The 22616-nt window shown below is 30.8% G+C and overlaps 1 protein-coding gene and 1 non-coding gene across 2 annotated transcripts; both read right to left on the bottom strand.

Annotated features, from left to right (window-relative positions):
* Positions 1–15496: 15496 nt before the first annotated feature.
* On the bottom strand, positions 15497–21394 carry LOC129309097 (eukaryotic translation initiation factor-like). The gene is made up of 9 exons (XM_054950473.1): positions 20964–21394; positions 19913–19984; positions 19450–19545; positions 18959–19159; positions 18336–18433; positions 17809–17896; positions 17371–17721; positions 17020–17265; positions 15497–16921 (listed from the first exon to the last, which is right to left on the bottom strand). The coding sequence occupies exons 1-9, from the start codon at positions 21159–21161 to the stop codon at positions 15908–15910; spliced, it is 2364 nt and encodes a 787-aa protein (XP_054806448.1). The 5' UTR covers positions 21162–21394; the 3' UTR covers positions 15497–15907.
* On the bottom strand, positions 20189–20292 carry LOC129310234 (small nucleolar RNA snoR103). The gene has a single exon (XR_008593071.1). It is a non-coding gene; the product is annotated as a small nucleolar RNA snoR103 (small nucleolar RNA).
* Positions 21395–22616: the final 1222 nt, after the last annotated feature.

Below are 22616 nucleotides of genomic sequence, written 5' to 3'. Positions count from 1 at the left end.
TTTAATATTATTTTTTAAAGTTAAATGGCAAATTTATCCATGAATTTTTTTCCAAGGTAGTTAGTATTGAGGATGCAAGAGTGCCCATAACATTAATGAAGTAAGTGTAACAGTGCCAAAACTGTTAAATTTGACTAACATCCATTAATGTTGACCTTTGAAAAAAAGAAAGAAAATGTAAGGTGCAAAAATACTCAAATTTTTTTTTTTAGAAACTTTTGGTATCCTAAAGTCAACAACGGCGCATTATTACCCATTAATTTTATAAAATAAGCTAACATTTTTCAATCCATTAAGTTTTATTCTCAAAACTTCATGGTCAACATCAAGTTATTCTAATAGATTAGAATGAGTTAGATACAGTAATTTGGATTAAGCCCGATGTATTAGCCTAAATAAGCTTGAAAGATTTTAATATTGGGCTTAGGAGTTTAGATTATTTTTTAAAAAACTTTGAGGCTTATTTGGGTCGCTTGAATAAGTTAGAAAAAATTTAAGCCAAGCCCAAACAAGAATGGACTTTGTACAAATACCTAAATTCTTTTTTATTGTTAATAAAATGAAATTAAAATTACATAAAATTTAAAAAACCATCATTTTTTAAGATAAATTGAAATTGACTAAAAAAGAAAAAAGGAAATAAAATAATATTTTTAAACTCGAGAATTCGAGCCAACTCGAATAAGCTTGAAAGCCCAAATTGTTAGGGTCAAGCTTAATTATATGGCTTCTTTTAAAAAGTTAATGGGTGTCCATATATTATTGTTGACTTAAGAATATCAGAAGCTCCTAAATAAAAAATTTATAGGTATTTTTGTACATTAACTTATATTTGCTTTCTTTTTTGTAACAAGTAATGTTAATGAACGTTAGTCAAAATTAATAATTTTGTCATTTTTGTACTCACTTTATAAATATTATGAGTGCTCTTCCACCGTTCTTCACTTGAGGATACTTGGCCCCCCATGAGAAAAAGTTTGTCAGTATTTTTGGCTCTTAATCTTATTTTTTACTTAACTTTTATTTAAATATTATGTTAATAATTTGACTGTTGGTCTAATCAGTTATACCATTACAATTAAAACACACTAATTTTTTTTCAATTTAACATGTGATCCTATTTTTAAAACATTACTCCAAAAAAAGTGAATGATGGTGGTTCCCACACCAAACCATTTAGTTCCGTTTTCCTTGAAATTGAACCAGCCAGCCAGCTTCAACATCACTTCCCATGGTCAATTGGTTTCCATGCATAGTGGAAAGAAATGGAAGTACTTAATTTGTATTATGGAAAGTCAAAAATACCTCTGACAAATTATTTTATGATTTAAGGGAGTGGGTTAATTTAATTAATCTGTTTTCTTTTAAATAGTGATTTATAATCCTTCTTTTTTTTCATATGCTAATTTACCAAAAACCAATCAATAAAAGTATTCCCCGTTCGTTCATACCTATGCCAAACATATTTATTTATTATGTCTCTTTCAATTTCATTCCCATCTTCAATCTCATTTCCATTTTATTTATTAAATATCTGTTCTCTCTACTTGACGATGAAGAAAAAAGGAGATGTACATGATTGCATGGCCTTTGACTCTGACTTGAGAGTTGAGAAGTAGTTTACAGTGAACATGGTGCTAACACTACTTTGAGAAAAATTATAAATAGAGTGTGTAAATTTTGTAGTTAACCTTGTCCCCTTTACTTTTAATATTTTACATTCCTAGACTAAATTAAAAATATCTAGATTCAAGAGTTCATTAGATATATAATATTTTAATTATCGATATAATATATATATATATATATAAAGCACATGTTTATATATTAAAGACTATATCAATTTGTTCAATATAGTTGTTTGCTATCACTAATTAAGTAAGATGCAGTGACCTTAAGAAACTTGAATGCAAGGGCAGGGATGAATCCAGAGTTCTAAAATTTCAAATCACATAAAATATGAGCTGCCAGAATTAATTTTATCATTTTTTATAAAGAAAAAAGAAGTTCCTTGAATGCAAAGAAAGTGTGGGCAACATGGGAAAGTTGAGTGAACAACAACCACATCCACAGTCAATATTCTTTACAAAAACCATTACATTCTAACCTCTCTCCTCTCTTTACTCTTTTAATTTAATGTGAGTATGAAAGGCATGTAAGCCTCAAGGCCAATGAGGCTATCACCTTAGGCATCAAAAAAAAAAAATTCTAATATGTGCGTGTGTCATGTGTGTAATTGATATTTGTATTATTATATATTTAATTATAGATCAAAGAGAATAAAAAGTATTGATTATTTTGTCGATTAAAAAAAATCTTTAATCATTTCCAAAAAAATAACTTTAATTATTAGGCTAAGCCTATTATCTACCTAAAAAAAATATTGGGATCCATGATATACTAATTTATATTATGTCATCTTATCAAAAAAAAAAATTACATTATGTATCCCATTTCTCTAACTCCCTTTCACAATCTCAATTTTAATTTAACTTTCATCTTTCTATATTGATATATGATAATAGATATTTTTTGTGTATAAAAGGGACAACTACACACGTTAGCCTTTGCTAAAAATTTCACTTTAGGCCTCTAAATTTCACCGTACAGCCATGTGAGCATGTGACCCTGTTTCTTAGTTCAACGTTAGAAAACATCTTTTAAGCCTGTTGATGTTAATTCCATGTAGATGTAGATTACGGGAAGAGCGAAACATGATTTCTTTTTATTTAAGAGAAGTTTTATAAAAATGTGAAGAGTGAAAATTAGAACAATAACGCTGTCGCAACTAGATACGAAAACAAGCTCAAGTAGCAACGTTTTTTCATATATAAATGTCACAATTCATATACATATAACACACACACACAACCACAGAACATGCATACTAAAGCGATTATGATTCCTATCTTAAAGAGAATGATAAAACTGATAAGAATGTTATATCATAACTCATAAGTCCTATTACTTAATTAGCAATAATTTGGCAGTTAATTACCATGAACGTGTTTGGTATGCGGGTGATCAAATGGGAGCAACAATGGATAAAAGTTGGAGGGTAATTTGGTCCAAATAAAAATTATTTGGTGTGGGAGTTTGGTAATGACAAGTTTTTCAATGAGATCAACGTAGAACCGAACAAATAGGATCATGGAATGGAACGAAGACAATTCCAGCAACGAAACAGGTCCTATGGCTGTGATCTTGTTCATTATGGTAGGTAGTATTAAAATATAAAAGAAGTCTAATATTTAAATATTAAAAGATAGATTAAAAATATATAAGTTTAGAAAATATCTAATCAAATGGCTTAAACTATTTTGATGGAGTACATTATCCTTAAACATATTTAATATAAAAAATCTAATATGATATCATGAATCACTCATTCAATAGAAGACAATAAAAAAGAGATAAAAAAAAAAAAGAAAAGAAGAACAAGAGAGCCCCACACATTGAACAGTTCTTCTCATGCCTCTCATTTGATAAATTAATTATTTGATTGATTAGCCTTCTCTACTGGATCAACCAAGCTCTGAGGAAGGAAGAAAGCATACTAAAAGGAAAGAGCGGGCCTTATCAAGTTCCTATTTACACATCCAACAAAAATAATGTGAAAATCATATTAAAGGATTGCTGGAGCACATAAAGCGCGAAAAATTAAAGAACCAAAGCTTTATGAATTTACCCTTGCGTTAAGTCCCTAACGTTATTGTCTCTCTCATTTGTTGAGAGCTTTTCTCTCTTTCTAGAGAGTAGGGTTTTCTGGACCCTTCTCACTGTTCGGTGAGAACGTTCCTCTCCTTCGAGTGGTTCTTTGCTCTATCCCTCTTGGTAGGAGTGTGTGTGTGAAGTGATTGTATGTGTGAGTTGGGAGCCTGTGGTGCAAAAATATGATTGATTGGAGGTTGGCAGAAGGGAGCAACGGTGGTAAGATTGGGATACTGGTTCAAGTGGTGGCAATGGCGATTACAGGAGGTATTTTTTATGCTTTTGGCCCTAAACCTGCGACAGCTCTTCAAAGGAAAAATGATGATATGTTGGTGGCGAGGTTGATGATTGAAGTTGAGTGGAAAAATCACCTGTTATGGCCAAGGTTTGGGTATTTGGAAAAGTTAATGTACTTTTAGATCTCTATTTTTAATTTTTCAATGGGGCAGATGATTTGAGATGGATACCTCCTAGTTTTGTGGCATTGATGAGCAATTTAGGGATAAATGGGCTTAGATCTGTGTTGAAATTTGGGGTTATAAGGGATGAATTGATGGGATGTGCTTGATGCATTTAGATTTTCCAAAAACTTTAGTGGAAGTTATGTTTGAAAATTCAGACTCAAGGCGTACAGGGTGGATGGTGAGGATTTGAAAATGGACAAAGCTGAACAATCTTTTGCAGGATCCTCATGGCTAGATTTGGTACTTTCTCTCTATATCTATTTTGAATGCTCTGATGTGGTATAATCTTTTAGTATTTTTCTATGCTTCTGGATTTGTTTCATCCTCTAGCTTTGTATTTGGACTAGTGGAATTATAGGGTGATTCAGGTAACCTTTTTCTCATAATTAATTCTATCATTTGGGAGTTTGCTTGGTTTGGCTGCTCCTTTATGTTCAGTAGAAGAATTTGGATTGTTGGGTCTGTTGCTATGTTGAAGCTATGGTGATTTAGACTTCTTTTACTTTGATTTATTGTGTTTCTCTTTTTGATGATGCCTGTTTCCTTCCCTCTGGTTGATATTGTTTTAAGTGGTGCTCCCTACCTTTATTCAACTTGTGGATCTCTTTCTATATCTTGGGCAAACACTAAGCCTTTGTGATTTTCAGTGAACCCTACAAAATTTCTATCAGATTATAGCATGGATTTTTCATGTTACAATTATAGGGATGTGCTCTTCGAACTAGGCTACCAAGCCTCCATTCCCTCTGATTTCTCTCCTAAAGCAGGATCTTGATGCATCTAGGATTTTATTTCTAGTTTTTTGTTCTATTTTGCCGGCATTTTTTTTTTTTTACCGAGTTCTTACTTTCCTTGCTTTTCTTGTTCTACTTTTCTCAACAATTGTGCATTGAATAGAATGCTTGTTGTTCCTTGGCCCCAAAAAAAAAAGTCCCTAATATTGACAATAAGATTTTTCAGAGAAAAAGATGATACTATCATGTTTGTTATTTCTCACATTTGTACTTGTTAAATTATTATTATTATTTGTTATTTAGTTTTTCATATGCATGCGAATAAAAAAAAACCAATACAATTGCTTCTCATTTTCTACCCATGCTTGTTAGAACATTATACGGGTTATTTTTTACATTTCTAATGATTACTTGTCATTTTTCATATGCATGCTTGTCAAAACAATACACTCACTTATCATTTTTTACACTCATATTTGTTAAAATTGTTATCGTTAATTGTCATTTTTTATATGCATACTTATCAAGCTAATATTTTTACCACCTGGAATTAAAAAGGGCTATTTTCATCTTATTATAGGATCTTATGAGAGTTCAGAACGCTATGATCCTTTTTTTTTTCCTGCAATTAATGTGATACAGAGGTCCTTCAATGTGATTTCCTATATTGATGATGATGATGGTAGATGTTGATGAGAGGTCACTCCTGAAAATATATTTTAAAATAGAAAAAGGAAACCTTAACAAGGCATGTGATATTAAATTAATCATAAAAAAGCATTCTCTTTTATTACAATTATTTTTAATCTAAAATTCAATCAAATTGTTTCATATTTTTGTCTGATACATTCGTATATTTATTTTACTAGGAGAAATAAAGGGAAAAAAGTTTTTCTCTCAATCTAATTTTAACGAGATGGCTCCTCAATATTTATAATAAAGAAATACAATCAATCTTGCATGTCTATTGTCTACTCTTTTTTCTTTTAAAAAAATATTAATATGTCCACTTTGTTCCAATGGGAAAAAAATATTTCTCTCTCCAACAACCCACAGACACATCAGTTTAGTATTGATTATCAGTATAGATATTGTTTGAGGTGCGATTTGCGTTGCGAAGAGCACCACGGGCTCATCTTAGCTCTGTATTTCAATTTAAATTGATACCTATCATTTATTTAAATTAATTTTTAAATATTTTAAATATTATATTTATTAATATAAAAATATAAATATTTTAATATATTAATAAATATATTCATTATCAATCTAGTCGGTACAGATTTAATCTAGTAATTTAATTTAATATTAAAAAAATTTTATAATTTTACAATTTGATTATCTAAATAGATTCTTGACAGTTTAGATATAATGTAGATAACCTAATTTAATATTAAAAAATTTAAAAATTTTACAAATTAATCATTTAAAGGTACTTTAAATAGCCCATATTTAACATTAAATTTTTTTATATTTTTATTTTAATAAATATAATATTAAAAATATTTAAAAATTAATTTAAATAAATGGCGGGGATTAATTTGAGTTAAAATGGAGGGCCAGGATTGATGGGCATTTAGTGTGCGGATGCGATTGAGGTGTAGTGTGACTGAGAAAAGTGTCCTCAAAAGATGTAAAATACTTGATTTTTAAATTAAATGGTGAGTTGCTAATGTCTTTTACCACAAGTTTTCCCATGCAAATTCTTAAAAGAGAATTAAAAAATAAATTAAAGATGGAGAAGCATTGGAGATTTATATGGTGAGAGCAAACAAAATATTGACAATGATAAAAAAAAAAGTTATAACAAATATAAGATGAAAAAACTAAAAATAAAAGCACTAGCACATTATTATTATTGTTTTGCTAGAAGTTAGCATTATGCTAGTTACTTAAAAACTCAGGACTCTCTAATGAATGTGTGGCTTGCTAAGAGAATTATGTCGAATTTGTTAAAGGATAAAGCATCAAGTTTGATTAGACCAAGAGTTATAGCATTTAGAATACTTTTGGGTTATTAGAATTGTAGTTGTCGAAAATGTTGAAGAAAGTACATGTGTGTATAGGCACAAAATGACAGTTTTATCATGATCTCATCTTCTACTTTTAGGGTACTAGCTATAGTTTTCTCTAGGTTTTTCCATGCGTTTGGCTTCAATGCACCAGGTTGCTCATGCCTCATCACTTAATGAACAAATTTGGACAGTCTAAATTTTAAGCTTTTATTTTTATATTTATTAGAAAAAATGAAATATTTTAATAAATTTATCCTATATCAATTTGGACACTAAATTATAAAAAAACTAAAATTAAATTTTTAAAATTTTTATAAATTTTTATTTTAATAAATATAATATTAAAAATAAAAATAAAGATAATCTTGAAACTGTCATTTTAAAAGAAATCAAGAAAAATTTCTAACATGAAAATTCTAAATCTAGATGATTCAGAATACATTTGGATAGTTAATTTATAGAAATTATAAAAATATTTAATATTAAATTGAATTATCTAGAATAAATTTACATTGTTTAGATTGATGATATAATAAATTTATTATCATCTAGAATTTTTATTTTAATAAATATAAAATAAAATATAAAAATAAAACCTATAAATCTAAACAATTCATATTAAAAATTTGAATGATTTAGATTGTTCATCATGTGCTGAGTAACAAAATCAAACCGTTTTTTCACTTTTGCCACCAATAATGGATGGATGGCTCTCAACTTTCATGACTTGTCTCTTTTTAAAAAGTTTATTTCAGCTTCGGCAAAAATTATTCTTTTTAACTTAAATAGTTGAGCTTGAAATAAAAATTATATTTTAACTCAAATAAATATATACAATAAAATTTTTGAGAAGTTACCCTATTCCCAAGCTATATGAAGACGGGGAGATAAGGGACACGTGGCATGCTACAGTGAGGTGTGAAATTGCATCGTGCTGTCACACTGGTTGGTGAGAAATGAATTGCGAAAATAACGGCTGAGGACCTTCTAAGGTTTTTAATTAAACTTAAAGCACCACAGATTCTACAAATTTTTGAGAAGGACCAAAATCCTTTGATTTTTTTTCTTTTTTGAACAATCCTTAAAGATTGTTGAAAATTTTTAAAGATTCAATTTAAAAAAAAAACGTAGATAGCTTAATTTTTTTTTTCAATTATAAAAGGCGACCACTAAAGGAAAATAAAAGGGCAAAAAGGTATGAAATTGAATGTAAGTTGGAAACTTTTTGAGATTCAGTGGGAAAACAAATAATTAAGTTGAATTTTTTTAAGGAGTAATTAATACTTATTAAAGGAAGATTACTCAAAAATGCAAAGGTAGGTTCGAAATTTTTAAAGACTCAATTAAGAAAAATGTTTGTGAAAAATTTAATTTCCTATCAAGGACCTCAATCTTCCTTTAAAATTTCTAAAATTTTGAGTTATGAAATGTAATTAAAAGTTCTAGAAAATCCTCAAATATAAATTCTCCAAATGAATTATCCATTCTTTTTAGACAGTGAGAATATGAATGAAGGATCTTGGGAAGAATTTAACATTTTACAAAACCTAGATAGATAAGATACTTGTTAAAATAATAACTTTACTTGTTAATTTATCAATATATATTTGTTAGAAGTCATTTTAAGAAATTAAGGAGCTGGTTGAAATTATTTTTTTATTGTTATAAGAATTGATATTTTATAGAATATATTTGGAGAATAAAAAGAATTTAAAAAAATTTACTCCCTCTATTTAAAAATGTAATGTATTTTTAACCGAATCTCATATCAATAAAATAGTTACCTACTTTCTAACTAATCCTATCTTTCTATATTTACCCCTATTAAATATCCTATAATAAATATAAATCCATTATTAATAGAGGCATTTTTTAAAAAAAGTCAATGATTACACATCGAAATATTAAAAATACTTTACATTTTTGAACATCCAACTCCTCAAAAAATATCTTATATTTTTAAAGAGAGGGAATATTTGAATAATTGTTTTAGAAAATAAAAAAATTATATCTAAAAACTAAAAAATATAAAAACTTCTGTGTGTGTCAATTACGTGTGATGGAATTCTATTCTCTAATATTTTAAAAGTCAGACCGGATATTGAATCAAAAGAATTATCAGTTCTTGGTTTTTGGGTCCAACTAATTAGATTAGCAGTTAAACCAATAGTATAATAATTAAATAAAAATAATATTATATATATAATAAATATAAGAAACAAACATACACTATGCCTAGTTGTTAATAAAATGGCATAATATAATCATAAAAGTAATAATATTATAAATTATAATTTTATAACTTATCAAATATATATAGATCTTGGTTAAATTAGATATGAGTAGATTTTAAAGTATTTATATTTACACCTATAACTATCAACATCTTCATAAAAGAAATAGTCTCAAATCATATTTTATCATATAAATTGTCTAAAAATAAAGTTGGTTTTTAGTAGAGGTTTATTTTTTTAATTTTTCTAGTTTTTTAAAAATTTCTAAGCTTTTTTTAATATTATATTTAAAATTGTTCAATTTTCTAAAAACCAATCCAATTCTCAACTCAACCTCAGTTTTCGGCTTAATAGCAGTTCTACTCCTATTCAATCTAACTCAATCATAAAAATAGTTTTTTTTATCTAAATCGAATTGTTAATGACTCCAGTTAATGATTCAACCAGTTCAACTATTCAGCTCACAATACTAATCTCAATTTTGGGGTGTGGGATGAAAGGGCAGTGGTCCTCTACCTGCGTACTCACTTACACTGACTAGTCCATCATCATCTTGCTTCCATTTCTGATTTCCCTCAGCTGAATCACAATCTTTCATTCCTCTCCTACTCCAACCAACATCAGATTTTGGAAACGAGCTATTTTCATTTCTTTTCTTTTTATCATGTCCCTTTTTATTTTTTTTTATTTTTTGGAGTAGAAAGAGAATCTTTACATTTGAATTGTTATATTGCTGATAGTTTAGTTAGGAACAATCATGAACAGGATAATAAATTTTGTATGCGATCAATCCCTACCTTTTCTTTTAAGAGAAAGTAGTTGATGAAAGAATTTATCTCATATGATTGAGTTAATCTTTGCACTGTTTTGATTTCATTTGAATATTAGATTTTCCTTTCTATTAAAAAGAAAAGAAAAGAAAAGAAAAGAAAAAATATGAGTAGGATCAAGTCCATGACCCGACATGGATCCAAATCATGTGCAGTGAGCTTTTGTGCAGTGGTTGGAAAGAAAGTAATCACGACCGTGCATTTTTTTTTTTAATGGCTAAGAAGAGAGAGATGTATATAAAGACTTTTCACTTGCAAAGCATATAATCAAATTTTAAAATTTTTTTATAAATTAATTATTTAGATATACTTAAAACTATTTAGGTTTTAAACTTTTAACTTGTAATTTTTTAAAAAAATATTTTTTAGAAAGCGTCAAGATATTATCTTTATTTTTTATGTTGTGTTCATCAAATAAAAATTATTAAAAAATTTAATATTATATCTGGAAGTATCTTTATTTTTTATGTTGTGTTCATCAAATAAAAATTATTAAAAAATTTAATATTATATCTGAACTTCCAGGAATATATCTAGATAATCAATTATTTTTTTTTTAAAATAGTCAATTTGACCATCTAAATAAAATCTATACTATTCAAAATGATGACTAAAAAATTTAAAAAATTTTATTTTAATAAATATAAAATAAAAAATTTAAATTTGGATAAACAAGATTGTGTACTTTGCAAATAAGAAGTCTTTTTAAAAAAAATTTAAATTTATCCAACCACTGTACAAAAACTCACTGCACATGATTCGGATCTAGCACCAGCAAGGGTGATTAATTCATTGTGCTATTAGTTCAGAAGCCCGTTGACAGATCTCACTCTTTTTCTTTCTTTTTTAAGTGCTCTACCAAATTTTTGGTGGCATACTATCCTTCATTCTTTTCTAGTACATCTTGTTAATGGCCAAAAAAAAAAGTGGGTAGAATAACTGATAAGAAAATTAATATGACTTTTAAAATAGTGAAATATGAAAGTGTGAATATGAACATGCCAGATTGATCCAATATTGGCGGCTGAATGGTAGATGTAATTAAGGAAAATTGTTCAAACCAGAAAATTAGGTGAAGTTAGACAGGATTTGGATTTTGGTAACTATACTTAATACAGGTACTGAGTACCTCTATCATCTGAGCCATTGAAATTTAGATCAATAGTTGAAATAAATTTATTTATTTATTAATCTCAAATAGAGTATAAGTTCATAACTATTTATCTAAATTTTAATAATTTAGATGATACAAGCATTATTAAGTACAATTACCGAATCTAAATCCAATTAGACATATAGGATGTTGATGGATATCATTTCAAAGATGGCTTAAGTAAATGGATAACTTTTTGTATGGATTTAGTGCACCTGGATAACTTCTTGTATGGATTCAGTGCACCCCACATTCATGATTTTTTTAATAAAAACATGATATGTTAGATGATTATAAATATAAAAACTTTTTTGTTATTAATGATGATGGAAAGAGGAAAAATACAAGAGAAGAAATTTAAAAAATAAAATCATTAAAAATTATCACAAAATTTTATTTGATTAAATTGATGCTAACATGAGATGTTTTTTTTTTAAATAGACCATAAATGACTTGGTGTATTGAGTTCGCATACAAATTTTTGCAGGTACGTGTGAGAGAGTGATTAGAGACCACAATAAACACAAATTGGATTACGAGTTCTACATTAATTTAACTCTTGGATCAATGGATCCACAAAGGATGTCACTGGTGCTCATATCATGTTTCCTTTTTTGGATCAATGAACATTTTTTTAAGAAAAAAATAGTGATGAGATCTTAATTTGAAATTAATGACTTTGGATTAAAAAAAAATTTTAATTTCACTTTAATTTTTTTTTTTCCATTTCAAGTATATGATAGACTAAACTTCACAGTAAGCCTAGATGGAATAAAGATACTTTTATTTTTTTGGTAATTACGAGTTGGAAATAATCCAGTCTTGGAGCAACATTTTGAGTCTCATGAGTAAGGTATAAAAGCAATTCATTTAGAAAATACTATTTCATTCAGTTCAGAGGCATTAACAACATGCATCATCACTTCAATTTTTTGTGAGAACTTTTATCCTTCAGTTTAAGAGATACTAGCATTTATTAGCATTTCCTCACATGTAATACCTTTAAAGTATTAAATTTAATTTTTTTTTAAAGTTGTTTATACAATAAAAAACATAAACTTTAATTATAGTGCAATTAACATATACAAAAATGTTAACAATAATGTTTGAAATTTATTGAATAAGGAACAGACATGACAATAACTAATAAAATTGCAGGATAATATAATTCCTAAATCAGTAATTTCCATCCCACCTTTCTCACAGATTATGAAATATTTCTGGATACACCACATTAATTGTTGTATTTTTTTTTTTCTGGGTTTGTTATGAGCAAATATAAGTATCTTTAACCGATCAATGCTCTAGACAAAGCAATATATTATATACCTTAGATATATCTCAAACAAAGGATTGCAAAGTTTACACCTGTTTATGGACAAGCTAGCACATGATATTATTTGTATCATGTTCTATGGTATTCCATTAAAGTACCCTCTCAGCACTCATCAGAGTGTGTTTGGGTAATTCACTTTTAACTTTTAGGAAGTATTTTTTTTTTCACATTTGGAATGTGGGATGTTGTTTGGTAAAAAAAAAAAATAAGAAAATGAAGTGCATTCTAAAAGTAAACAACAACAACAACAACAACAAGCCTTTATCCCACTAGGTGGGGTCGGCTACATGGATTGCAAGACGCCATTGTGCTCTATCATTTATTAAGCTTTTAGAAATATTATTAATTAAGAGATCACGTTCAACAACTTCCAAGAGTGTTCTCTTAGGCCTTCCTCTACCTCTCTTAATCGGACTCAAAGTTATATGTTCCACTCTTCTCACTGGTGCCTCCCTTGGTCTTCTTTGTACATGCCCAAACCATCTCAACCGATTTTCTACCATTTTTTCCTCAATAGGTGCCACCCTCACTTTTTCGCGTATGTGCTCATTTCGAATTTTATCTTTACGTGTATGTCCGCACATCCATCGTAACATTCTCATCTCTGCTACTCCAACTTTATGCTCTTGCTGTCCCGTTAGAGCCCAGCATTCACTACTATATAACATTGCCGGTCTGATAGCAGTACGATAAAACTTTCCTTTAAGTTTATTAGGCACCTTACGGTCACAAATAACTCCTTTAGCTTTTCTCCAATTAAACCACCCAGCTTGAATTCTATGTGAAATATCTCCACTGATTTCGCCATCATTTTGAATAATGGCTCCCAAATATCTAAACTTTTTCACTTGAGGTATAATTTGATCTCCCAATTTCACTTCCAAATTATTTTCGAATAGTCCTTTACCAAATTTACAATATAAATATTCCGTCTTACTTCTACTCAGACGAAAACCTTTCGACTCCAATGTCCTCCTCCATAACTCAAGTTTGCAATTAACCTCTTCTCTTGTCTCTGCCATAAGAACTATATCATCCGCGAAGAGCATACATTTCGGGATTTCCTCTTGAATATGTTCCGTCAAAACATTTAAAATCAAGTTAAACAAATAAGGACTCAGAGATGATCCCTGATGTAGTCCAATCTTTATAGGAAAATCCTTTGTTTGACCACTAGGCGTTCTTATACTAGTTTTTACCCCCTCATACATATCTTGTATGGCTTTAATATAAGCAATCCGTACTCCCTTTTTTTCCAACGCTTTCCAAAGCACTTCTCTTGGTATACGGTCATAAGCTTTTTCCAAATCAATAAAAACCATGTGTAGATCTTTATCTTTACAACGATACTTTTCCATTAATCCCTGAAGTGCATTCTAAAAGTGCTTTGAAAAAATTATTCAAGGTGAATTTGATGGATGTAAAATGATAGAGCATGTAAAAAGTGGATTTAAAAAATGGGATAATATTTGGCTGTGTTATCCTAAGTTTAATTTCTTATTATTTTATTTAAAAAATAGTTAATTTATTAAAAATATAATTAACATTTAAATAATAATAATTAGATATCAAGTTTTTACCATTATAAATTGAATAATTAATCATATTAAATTTTAGCATTAATTTATAATAAAAATTACAAATCTTTATCATATTTTTTAAAATTATAAAAAGTATAAATAATTAGAAATCAAGGTTTTAGCATTATCAATCAAATTTTATATTGTTTAAAATCTTTATAACATTTTTTAAATATTTCAAATATATTATATTTATATAATAAAAATTACAAATAATCATAAATTAATATTTTTTTAGTAATTATATATTCAAAAGCATATGTTATTATTATAATCTAAATAACTTTTTGTTTATTAAACTGACTTTTAAAAAAATATATTTAAATATAAATTTCATTACAACTATTAACTTTTATTGAACTGAGTAAATGGACTTTTAACATATTAAAAACCAAACTCACGCATCAATAGCATTTCATTTTCTTTCCTTGAATCATCCCCTCCTTCGCAAAATCAAGAAAAATAGAAATCTTGTTATTCAAAATTAGATGTTATTTTCAGCCATGCTTTTATACTATAAATGCACGGATTGGCTAACTTATCATGTGTCTAAAGATTCTCTCTATATCACTATTTTTTACTTTTCACCTCTAGGGTGTAGAAGTTTTTTAATTTTTCACATGACTGATTTACTGTGGCTATCAATTCAAATGAAAAATTAAAGTAAGCATAACAACCGATCTTTTTTATAATCATGTATAGATATCAAAAACTTGATAATTTAGGTATTTTTAATATTAGTTTTTTGACAATGGGAGAACAAGAATAACAAGACAGAATTTGCTGTTGATGACTGAGAAGACAAGTAAAAGCGATACTTACGCTTGACAGTTGACACTATATCAATTGCATGCAGTTAGAAGTAAAATTTACTTTGGAAGACATCAAAAATAAATTTTTAAATTTATTTCTATTAAGCACACACACATATATATTTACAACCTATTAAATAAATATACTTTTTTTACCAGCCTATTAAATATATATACTTAAATAATATAGTTTCTTTTTCCAACATTTAATCAAGAGTAAAAAAAAACTCACAAAAATCTAGACATTTTTGTGAATAAAATCAAAAAAAAAAATCACATACTTCCTCTGCCAGAAAATCGGGGAGTGTTCCAGAAAATATTCATAATTTAACCATGAAAGGCAACACCACATTAGAGCGTAGCGTCAAATTCAGCTTATTGCATTCAATTTCATCTACGAGTAAAAATAAATTCTCATGTGAAGTTGAGAACAAATTTCTTCTGCAAATTTATGTTAAATATACAAATACTTTAACTCCTCTAACACTTGAAATCCTATCTTAATATTTTTTTTTTTTTTACCAAACCTGCCTTAATACTTAGAAATATTAATTGTCCCACATAAACCATGCTCGGATATTCAACACAGTATAATTCCGTTGGCCGAAAAAGGAAGTTGAACTATGCTGATGAAAATAACAATATTTATGAACTAAAAGTTTAACAATTATCTGTCAAGAAAATATTCAAAAAAATTAATGGAAACTAATGAAATGCAAAAACATTTGGAACCCCTAATGGGCCCACTCTCACAGAAGCTTGGCACATGGTTAGCCATCTGGAAATCAAAATCGGTAGCTTGATGGTTTTTTGACTCTCCCCTAGAGAAACACCTCTTAAGCCCACAAAAATATACAAACCCTAAAAATATCTGATCTTGAAAGCCCCACTTCTATAATATATTGTAATACAAAATGCACTTTCACCCAAATGTGAGGGTGAGGTAGAGGAAAGGTGTATTTCAAGTAATTAAACAGAAGCTAAGTTGTTCTTGCCCGGTTCTGTAGAAATCAACATTCTTCATGCACAGCCATGAAATCACTTCAACAGACTTTTGCAGGCTTCAATATCAGATACTTGTGACTCCAAAACAGCTTGGCCAGATGAAGCAGCAATGACCCGTATTGCAGCATCAAATATAGCTTTCTGGAACAGGTCATCTTCCACCTTCTTAAGAATCTCTTTCACCACCTTAAAATCCAGTCCCCCAGCTAAAATTAGTTTCCCAATTATCTCACCGAAGTTGTTTGGAGCTTTTGGTAAATCTATGCCAATGTCATCGAGCATGGAAGCGAATGACAAAAACCCAGTGCCTACGTCTCTTGCAGTAAGAATCTTTTTAATGAGGAGATACTCCAGAAGATTAGCAACAGGTTCAACGCATGGTGGGCTTTTATCTAGTGCCAGAGAAACGGCTTCCTTGACAACCTCAGGGTGAAAAGCTGGAGATTTTAGTTCCTCCACACACTGCAATGCCTCTTCCAAAATCCTGACACTAAAATATTCTTCTAGAAGAGACCGGGTTTTACGCTGAAGATCATCAGTTTTCATTTTCGGTGCTGGAGACACTGGCTTCTCAGAGGGCATGGCAGAAACAACTTTTACAGGTAGAGCCTCAGCATTTGAACCAAAGTTTGATGGGATTGTGGGAGAAGCGCCACTACCTCCATGAACTAGGGCACTGCTTCTTCCACTTATAAAACCAGCACTACCTTGAGGTAGCAACTTTGAGCTCAGGGCTGCTGGCTTGGAAAGTAAAGGAGACTGGCCGCGTGCAGATGGTTGCCCAGCTGACATCTCTCCTCTCGGTATTGAACGACTCCTAGGAATCTCCCAATTGTCATTATCAATTCCAGGCATCCTTGGCATCTTCCTGGTCCCTGGCATTCCAGGCATCATACCCCCAGCACCAGGCCGAGCAATGGGGAATCCCCCAGGGGTGGTATTTCCTTGAACGGTTCGGGTATTTCTAATGTTTGCAGTGGCACCTGGGCGCAATCCCAGATTTTTTTCGGCCTCTGAATGAATTTCAGTGATGGTTTTGGCTTTTACCTACACAAGACAACATTAATTAATAGTTCATCAAGAGCAACAATCATATAGATTGGCATACTATTCTTTTCAGGAAAAAAATGAATTCAAAAGCATACCTCTTCACGTCTTGGAACCCAATTATTTGCACGCAAATCTAGGACATCACGGATCATGAACCTCAACCGTGGTTCAAGTTGAGGATTAGCACTCAGTTCCTTCAATCGGCTAAAGTATGCATCATTTATACGCCGTGATTTTGGGCTTTCATCAAGCTGCTTGCCAATAGTGTTGAAAAACTGGCATATAGCTTCAACATTTTCCTCAACAGGACAAGCCTTGCTATCAGCTAGTCCTAAAAGCTCCTGCTCCATGAAACATTCAACCAATAAAAAATTTGATGATAACCCACACCATAATTTAACAGAAGTTACATTGTAAAAACTGCAACGCTTAAGTTCAGTAAAAACCTGAACAATGTGATGGACAATTTTTTCAGTAATCATCTTCTGCTTTAAAAGCTCCCCAATTAATCGAATGTTTCCCAGAGTACGAAGCTTGACCAGTCTTTCCTTGTCACGACGCTCCATCTCCAGGTCAGGGGCAGTCATCTGCCTAACTTCTTCCCTCAATTTATCTGCACCTTCAAAGGCCTCCTGGCAGTTATCTAGGAGTACTCTCCTAAAAGTGATTTCTTTCCCACCAGGTTCTTCAGAAGGGAATGGTGGCAACTTTTCATTGAGATCAGAACACAGAAGAGCATACATGGGGCAAAATGTTGGTTCAAGCACAGCCTTATCAAATATAAGCGAAATGACACCCTGTATTTGCAAAGCAAAGCAAGTCAATCAATCAAGAAGCATTTTAAAGAACAGGGACATATTTAACGCAGCCATCAAAGAAAAAACCTTCAAGATGTCAGCTGATGTAATGCCAGATTCGATCAATTGACCCTTCAAGAGATCAAATTTCTCCGGAGTCAACTTATTTAGAATCCTGCATTGTTGCAACTAACAACATTTAGCATGCCAGGAAGCATAGGAACTCCAAGAACTTGTCAAGAAAACAAAGAACCTTACAGGGGGAAATAAGTACAAGAATGTTTTTCCTCATTGACTAGTTGTTTTTCAAACTATGAGATTCATAAACCCTATAATCACATTAAGCATGTTTGAAACTTTTGACAGCACGCATTGCTTCACAAAAAGACAGCCATTCAACCATCATAATACAGGTATAAAAGTCAAGACTTTGTTTTCAAAGAAAATCAGAACTATGGCACACATGGCAACCCAGATATGAAAGGTTTAAACCTCCTTTCTAATAAAAATAATGAGTTATGACTTGGGCCTACATTGGCAACCAAGTAGACCTACCATGGACCAGTCAAAATCCTCACTAAATAACTGTTTTTCATCTATCAATTATATATTACCCTTTCACAGTCTTCAATACACGATCCTTCTCAGAGAGACTTCCCCTTCTCGCTGACCATGGTACATCAGCCTTCACAAGAGCAGGAGCAGGTCCTCCCTGATTTAACACAAACAAATTATAATTTTGATAAAAACAACTGAACATGTAAATATAAAGATATGAGTTAATAGACATGAACCAAAACTGTGCAATCTTATGTTATGCTTTATTACGTGTAACAATAAAACTTCACTAATTCATCAAATAATGCTAATAAAGTTTAAAAAAAGTCATAATTAGGTACGAGACATAGAGGCAAGGCTTCAAGAAAACAACAAATCTACATGCATAAAATAAAATTTATAGAAAACCACTCAATTACTAAACCATGGGTAGTGCAGACCTCAAATTCCTTGTAATGAATGGAACCCACATCTAGTTGCAATAATTCATGAAAATCATGATAACCAATCAACAGGCATCCAGTTTGAACTAAGGAATTCCAAGCGCATTACCAAGAGCAACAAATGAACATCATACAGTAATAGAAATAGATAATGGGTCCAGAACATAGAAGATAACATGTGAAATCAACCATGAAACCTGCCAATGCTTGCCACCCCTTGGTTTGGGGATCTGTACCTTTGCAAACTGCAAACTCTGTTGGTCTTGGCGATTAATCTGGTTGGCATCTGGCTGTCTTGAGTCATATCGATTACCAAATTCTCTGTTCTCCCTTATATCGTCCCAAGATCTTTCTTCAGCAGGAGAAAGTTGTCCAGACCGGCCACGCCAGTCACGATCATCTGGCTCAGAATAACGATTCTGGAACTGATGCAGGGGCTAAAGAAATGCGAGAAAAAAGTTCAATAAAAGAATCATTCATTAAAAGAGAAAGTACAAAAATTGAAAGACAAGAATCGTCCTTAAGCAACCAAGCAACTGATATACCAAACTGAGTTATGCCTAAAATGTTCAGACAAACCAATTGTTCCTTTTGATAAAATAAACATCAGAAAGCAGCTGAACAACTTAGTAATGCAAAAGATGACTATTTGACCATATTGATGGCATTATTGTTGAATATCATAAATGATGTCATGTAGAAAGGCCAAAAAAAAAAAAGAATTTACATTGCTTTCTGCATGAACCCAGCTTCGATCTTCGCCAAAAAGTTCAGCTTCAATATCCTGTTTGATTTTTATAATATCATCCGGGACCTCAACGGCCTGAGAGAGAGAGGTCACTAATCAGAATTTTTATTAGAGAGTAGCGAAAACAACATTAAGATACAATTAGAAATTCAGAAGTCAAATCAATAGTGCATTAAGTTGTTCTAGCAGTAACCCAACCAGAGGGGAGAAATGAACATTATAATATACAGATCAACTATTCAGAAACTTCAAGAATATCACAGATAGCTTTCTGATGAATCAGACTTCAAAAACAAATTCCTCACATCTTCCATTTAAATGGCATAAAAGAGAATCTAATGCCAGGAGCACACGAAAAACCATATATACAAGGAAAGAATGCTGATAAGATATTCCTAAATAACAAAGAAAGGATAATTGATCGAGGATACATATCAGTTACCTCTCTAAGCTGTAACAGTTGATCTTTGGTGTATCGCACCCGTTCACGGCCCTCAAACCGTGAATCACCAGCCTACAAAAGCAGAAGAATAAGAATATAAATCTCTAAGTATAAGTAACAGTTGAATTTCCATCATAAAATCAGATAAACTCACGAAGGAATAATAGATACTAGCCAACAAAAATAAAAAAATTGATTTTTAGTTAAACGAATACTATAAAACAAGACAAGTCCATAACCTAACTCCAACAAAATTACCAAATATAAAAGGAGTTTTAATGTATGTGAGTCCTTTATGGGCAATCTATGACTTAATCAAGCCCACCTAAAGTTCACATGTCATTTTTTGTCCATATTTACAGCAGGTACACATACTCAATGCCCCACCAAGAATTAGGACATTCAACTAAGTTAATTCTTTATCTTACATGTCTCAAATTAGTTATAATCATGCCGCCAATATAACAATTAAAAACACAGTAACTGTCAGGAATATCTCCCTCAATTCACTTTTTATAGTTCTATTTCTTATTTTGTCTGACCGATTTTCATTAGGATTTCACATTCGAAGGAGTTTCCAAATAAATAATTTAACATTATAGGATTAAAGCTAGTTACTTTCACTGTATATAATGCAAAATAGCAATGCATACAAGTCTTAATTTTCAAATTCCAACTACAGCAGATGATTTTGCTCTCATAATAACCAAAAAATTAATATTAAAGAAAATCAAAAGAAACAAACTTGAGCATCAAAATCAATGAAATTGATACGAGATCCAAACCTAACCATGACATCTATCAATTAAAAACCGATAAAGCATGTATAAAGTGGGGACAAAGCTTCGCACTTTACATGCCATTCATTGAAGCTTCTTACAACTAAAGCTCGAAGGAATATATCAGCAGAAGCAGCAAAAAACAACAGCGATAACAAGCAATCAATCAATCAGATTAAAAAAAAAAGAACTTGATCAAAAGCCCAGTATTTTGAAATAAAAAAGGGATGAAAAATTCAGATCCAGAGTAGGAAGTCAGATTCGATTTATGCCTTTATAGAGAATGGTGACGGAGCACCGCCATGGGGCCGCAAGACTTGTAGATCAGAGGAAAAGGATCCGAAAGCAGGGAAAGGAGAAGATGCAGATGACGAGGACTCGTATCGAGGACCGAATAGCCTGCTTCCGCTGCCGCCGCCTCGACCACCACCAGGCCTCAAGCTTATCACCGTTTGATCACCTTGCTGCATACCTCAGGACCTTTCACTTGAAGATAAAATCTTCGACGTAGATTGACCAAGAGAAACACAGAACGAGATTCAGAGGCAACAACCGCAGAACCTGAACCCGAAGGAGATATGTAGATTAAAAGGAGTTACTTTACACGAGAGAGACGAAGGAGCTCGTGGATATTTCTCTCTCTTCTGCCAGAGTGCGAAGAGAGGAGAACGGCGTGAGGCCGATGGGGGTGTAAAGAAAACCCTCGTTAGGCGAGTATCAGGAATTAATATGCATTTTCTATGTAGCGGGGGCAAAAAGGGAAACCAAATTAGGAAAGGAGTGACCGTGAAAATTGAAATTAGAACCTTTGATAGAATTTTATAGATTTATATAGACAGATTATGGATACAGATTAATATTTGAATTTCATTATGAAAAATAAATTTTGAGAAATTTTAGGATATTTGTTTGAATTTTTAAAACAATTCAAATCTGAAAAACATTTTTTGACTATGTTGCCACTTTGAATTTCTTAATTATTTTAAGAAGATTTTAAGTTAAAAGTATTTTTATTACTGTAAGCTAAATGTAAAATAACATTTACTTTTCATAAAATTTTAAAATAATAAATAAGTTTTTAGATAATATAAAATTCACTTATCTTGAACACTAAAAAATACGTCCAAAATTTATTCATTTCAACGTTAAAAATAAAATTTAGTATTCAAAATTTATAATTTATAAATAATAAAATTTCTGATTCGCAATAACATTAGCCACGATTGATTTGAACGTATGTCATGCACTTTTTCTTTTTTCTATCAATAATATCCGGCACGTGTTTAAAGTAGCTAGAATATGTAAAAGCACACATGCTCACACACAATTTCAACTATTTAAATTAAAATTCAGACGTTTGAATTTTTAGAATGATGAATTTAAACAATCCAAACCTGATGCCAAATTGAATGGGTAACATGCAAATCTCTTTAATGTGTCCCCCCCCCCCCCCTTTCATCCGTTGGATTTGTGTGCAATTGTGAATGTGGGCCTAAGGACATTTTGTTTTTTCGGCCACGCCTCTTCTAACTTAGTGGTTGAAACAATGACATACATAGTACCCAATACAAATTGGCTTAACTAGTTAAAAAATTTAATCCATAATTCACATGACCAATTTGATACGCAAGATTGGGAGATTCGGATTTGATATTATTAACTTTTTATGTTTAGTATAAGATAATGAGAAATATAATCTCAATACGAATTCTATACATAGAATTGTTCAATATCACGAACTCTCTCCACCCCATTCCTCTCTTATCTTCCCCTATTTAATCTCATATTTCTTCATCCATTGTTTCTTGTCTCTGCCTTCTCCTCTATCTCCATTTATAAATTGAGTGTTGAACAATGAGGATTAGAAGATTAGCAATGTCGTCTTCTGCCTCCATCAATAATGAGGTCAATGACCATTGATTGGT

This window comes from Prosopis cineraria, unplaced genomic scaffold (assembly GCF_029017545.1).
Source record: "Prosopis cineraria cultivar Desert tree isolate PC_DT_omini unplaced genomic scaffold, ASM2901754v1 PC4, whole genome shotgun sequence".
Lineage (NCBI taxonomy): Eukaryota > Viridiplantae > Streptophyta > Magnoliopsida > Fabales > Fabaceae > Prosopis > Prosopis cineraria.
This window is presented reverse-complemented; position numbering and strand designations above follow the sequence as displayed.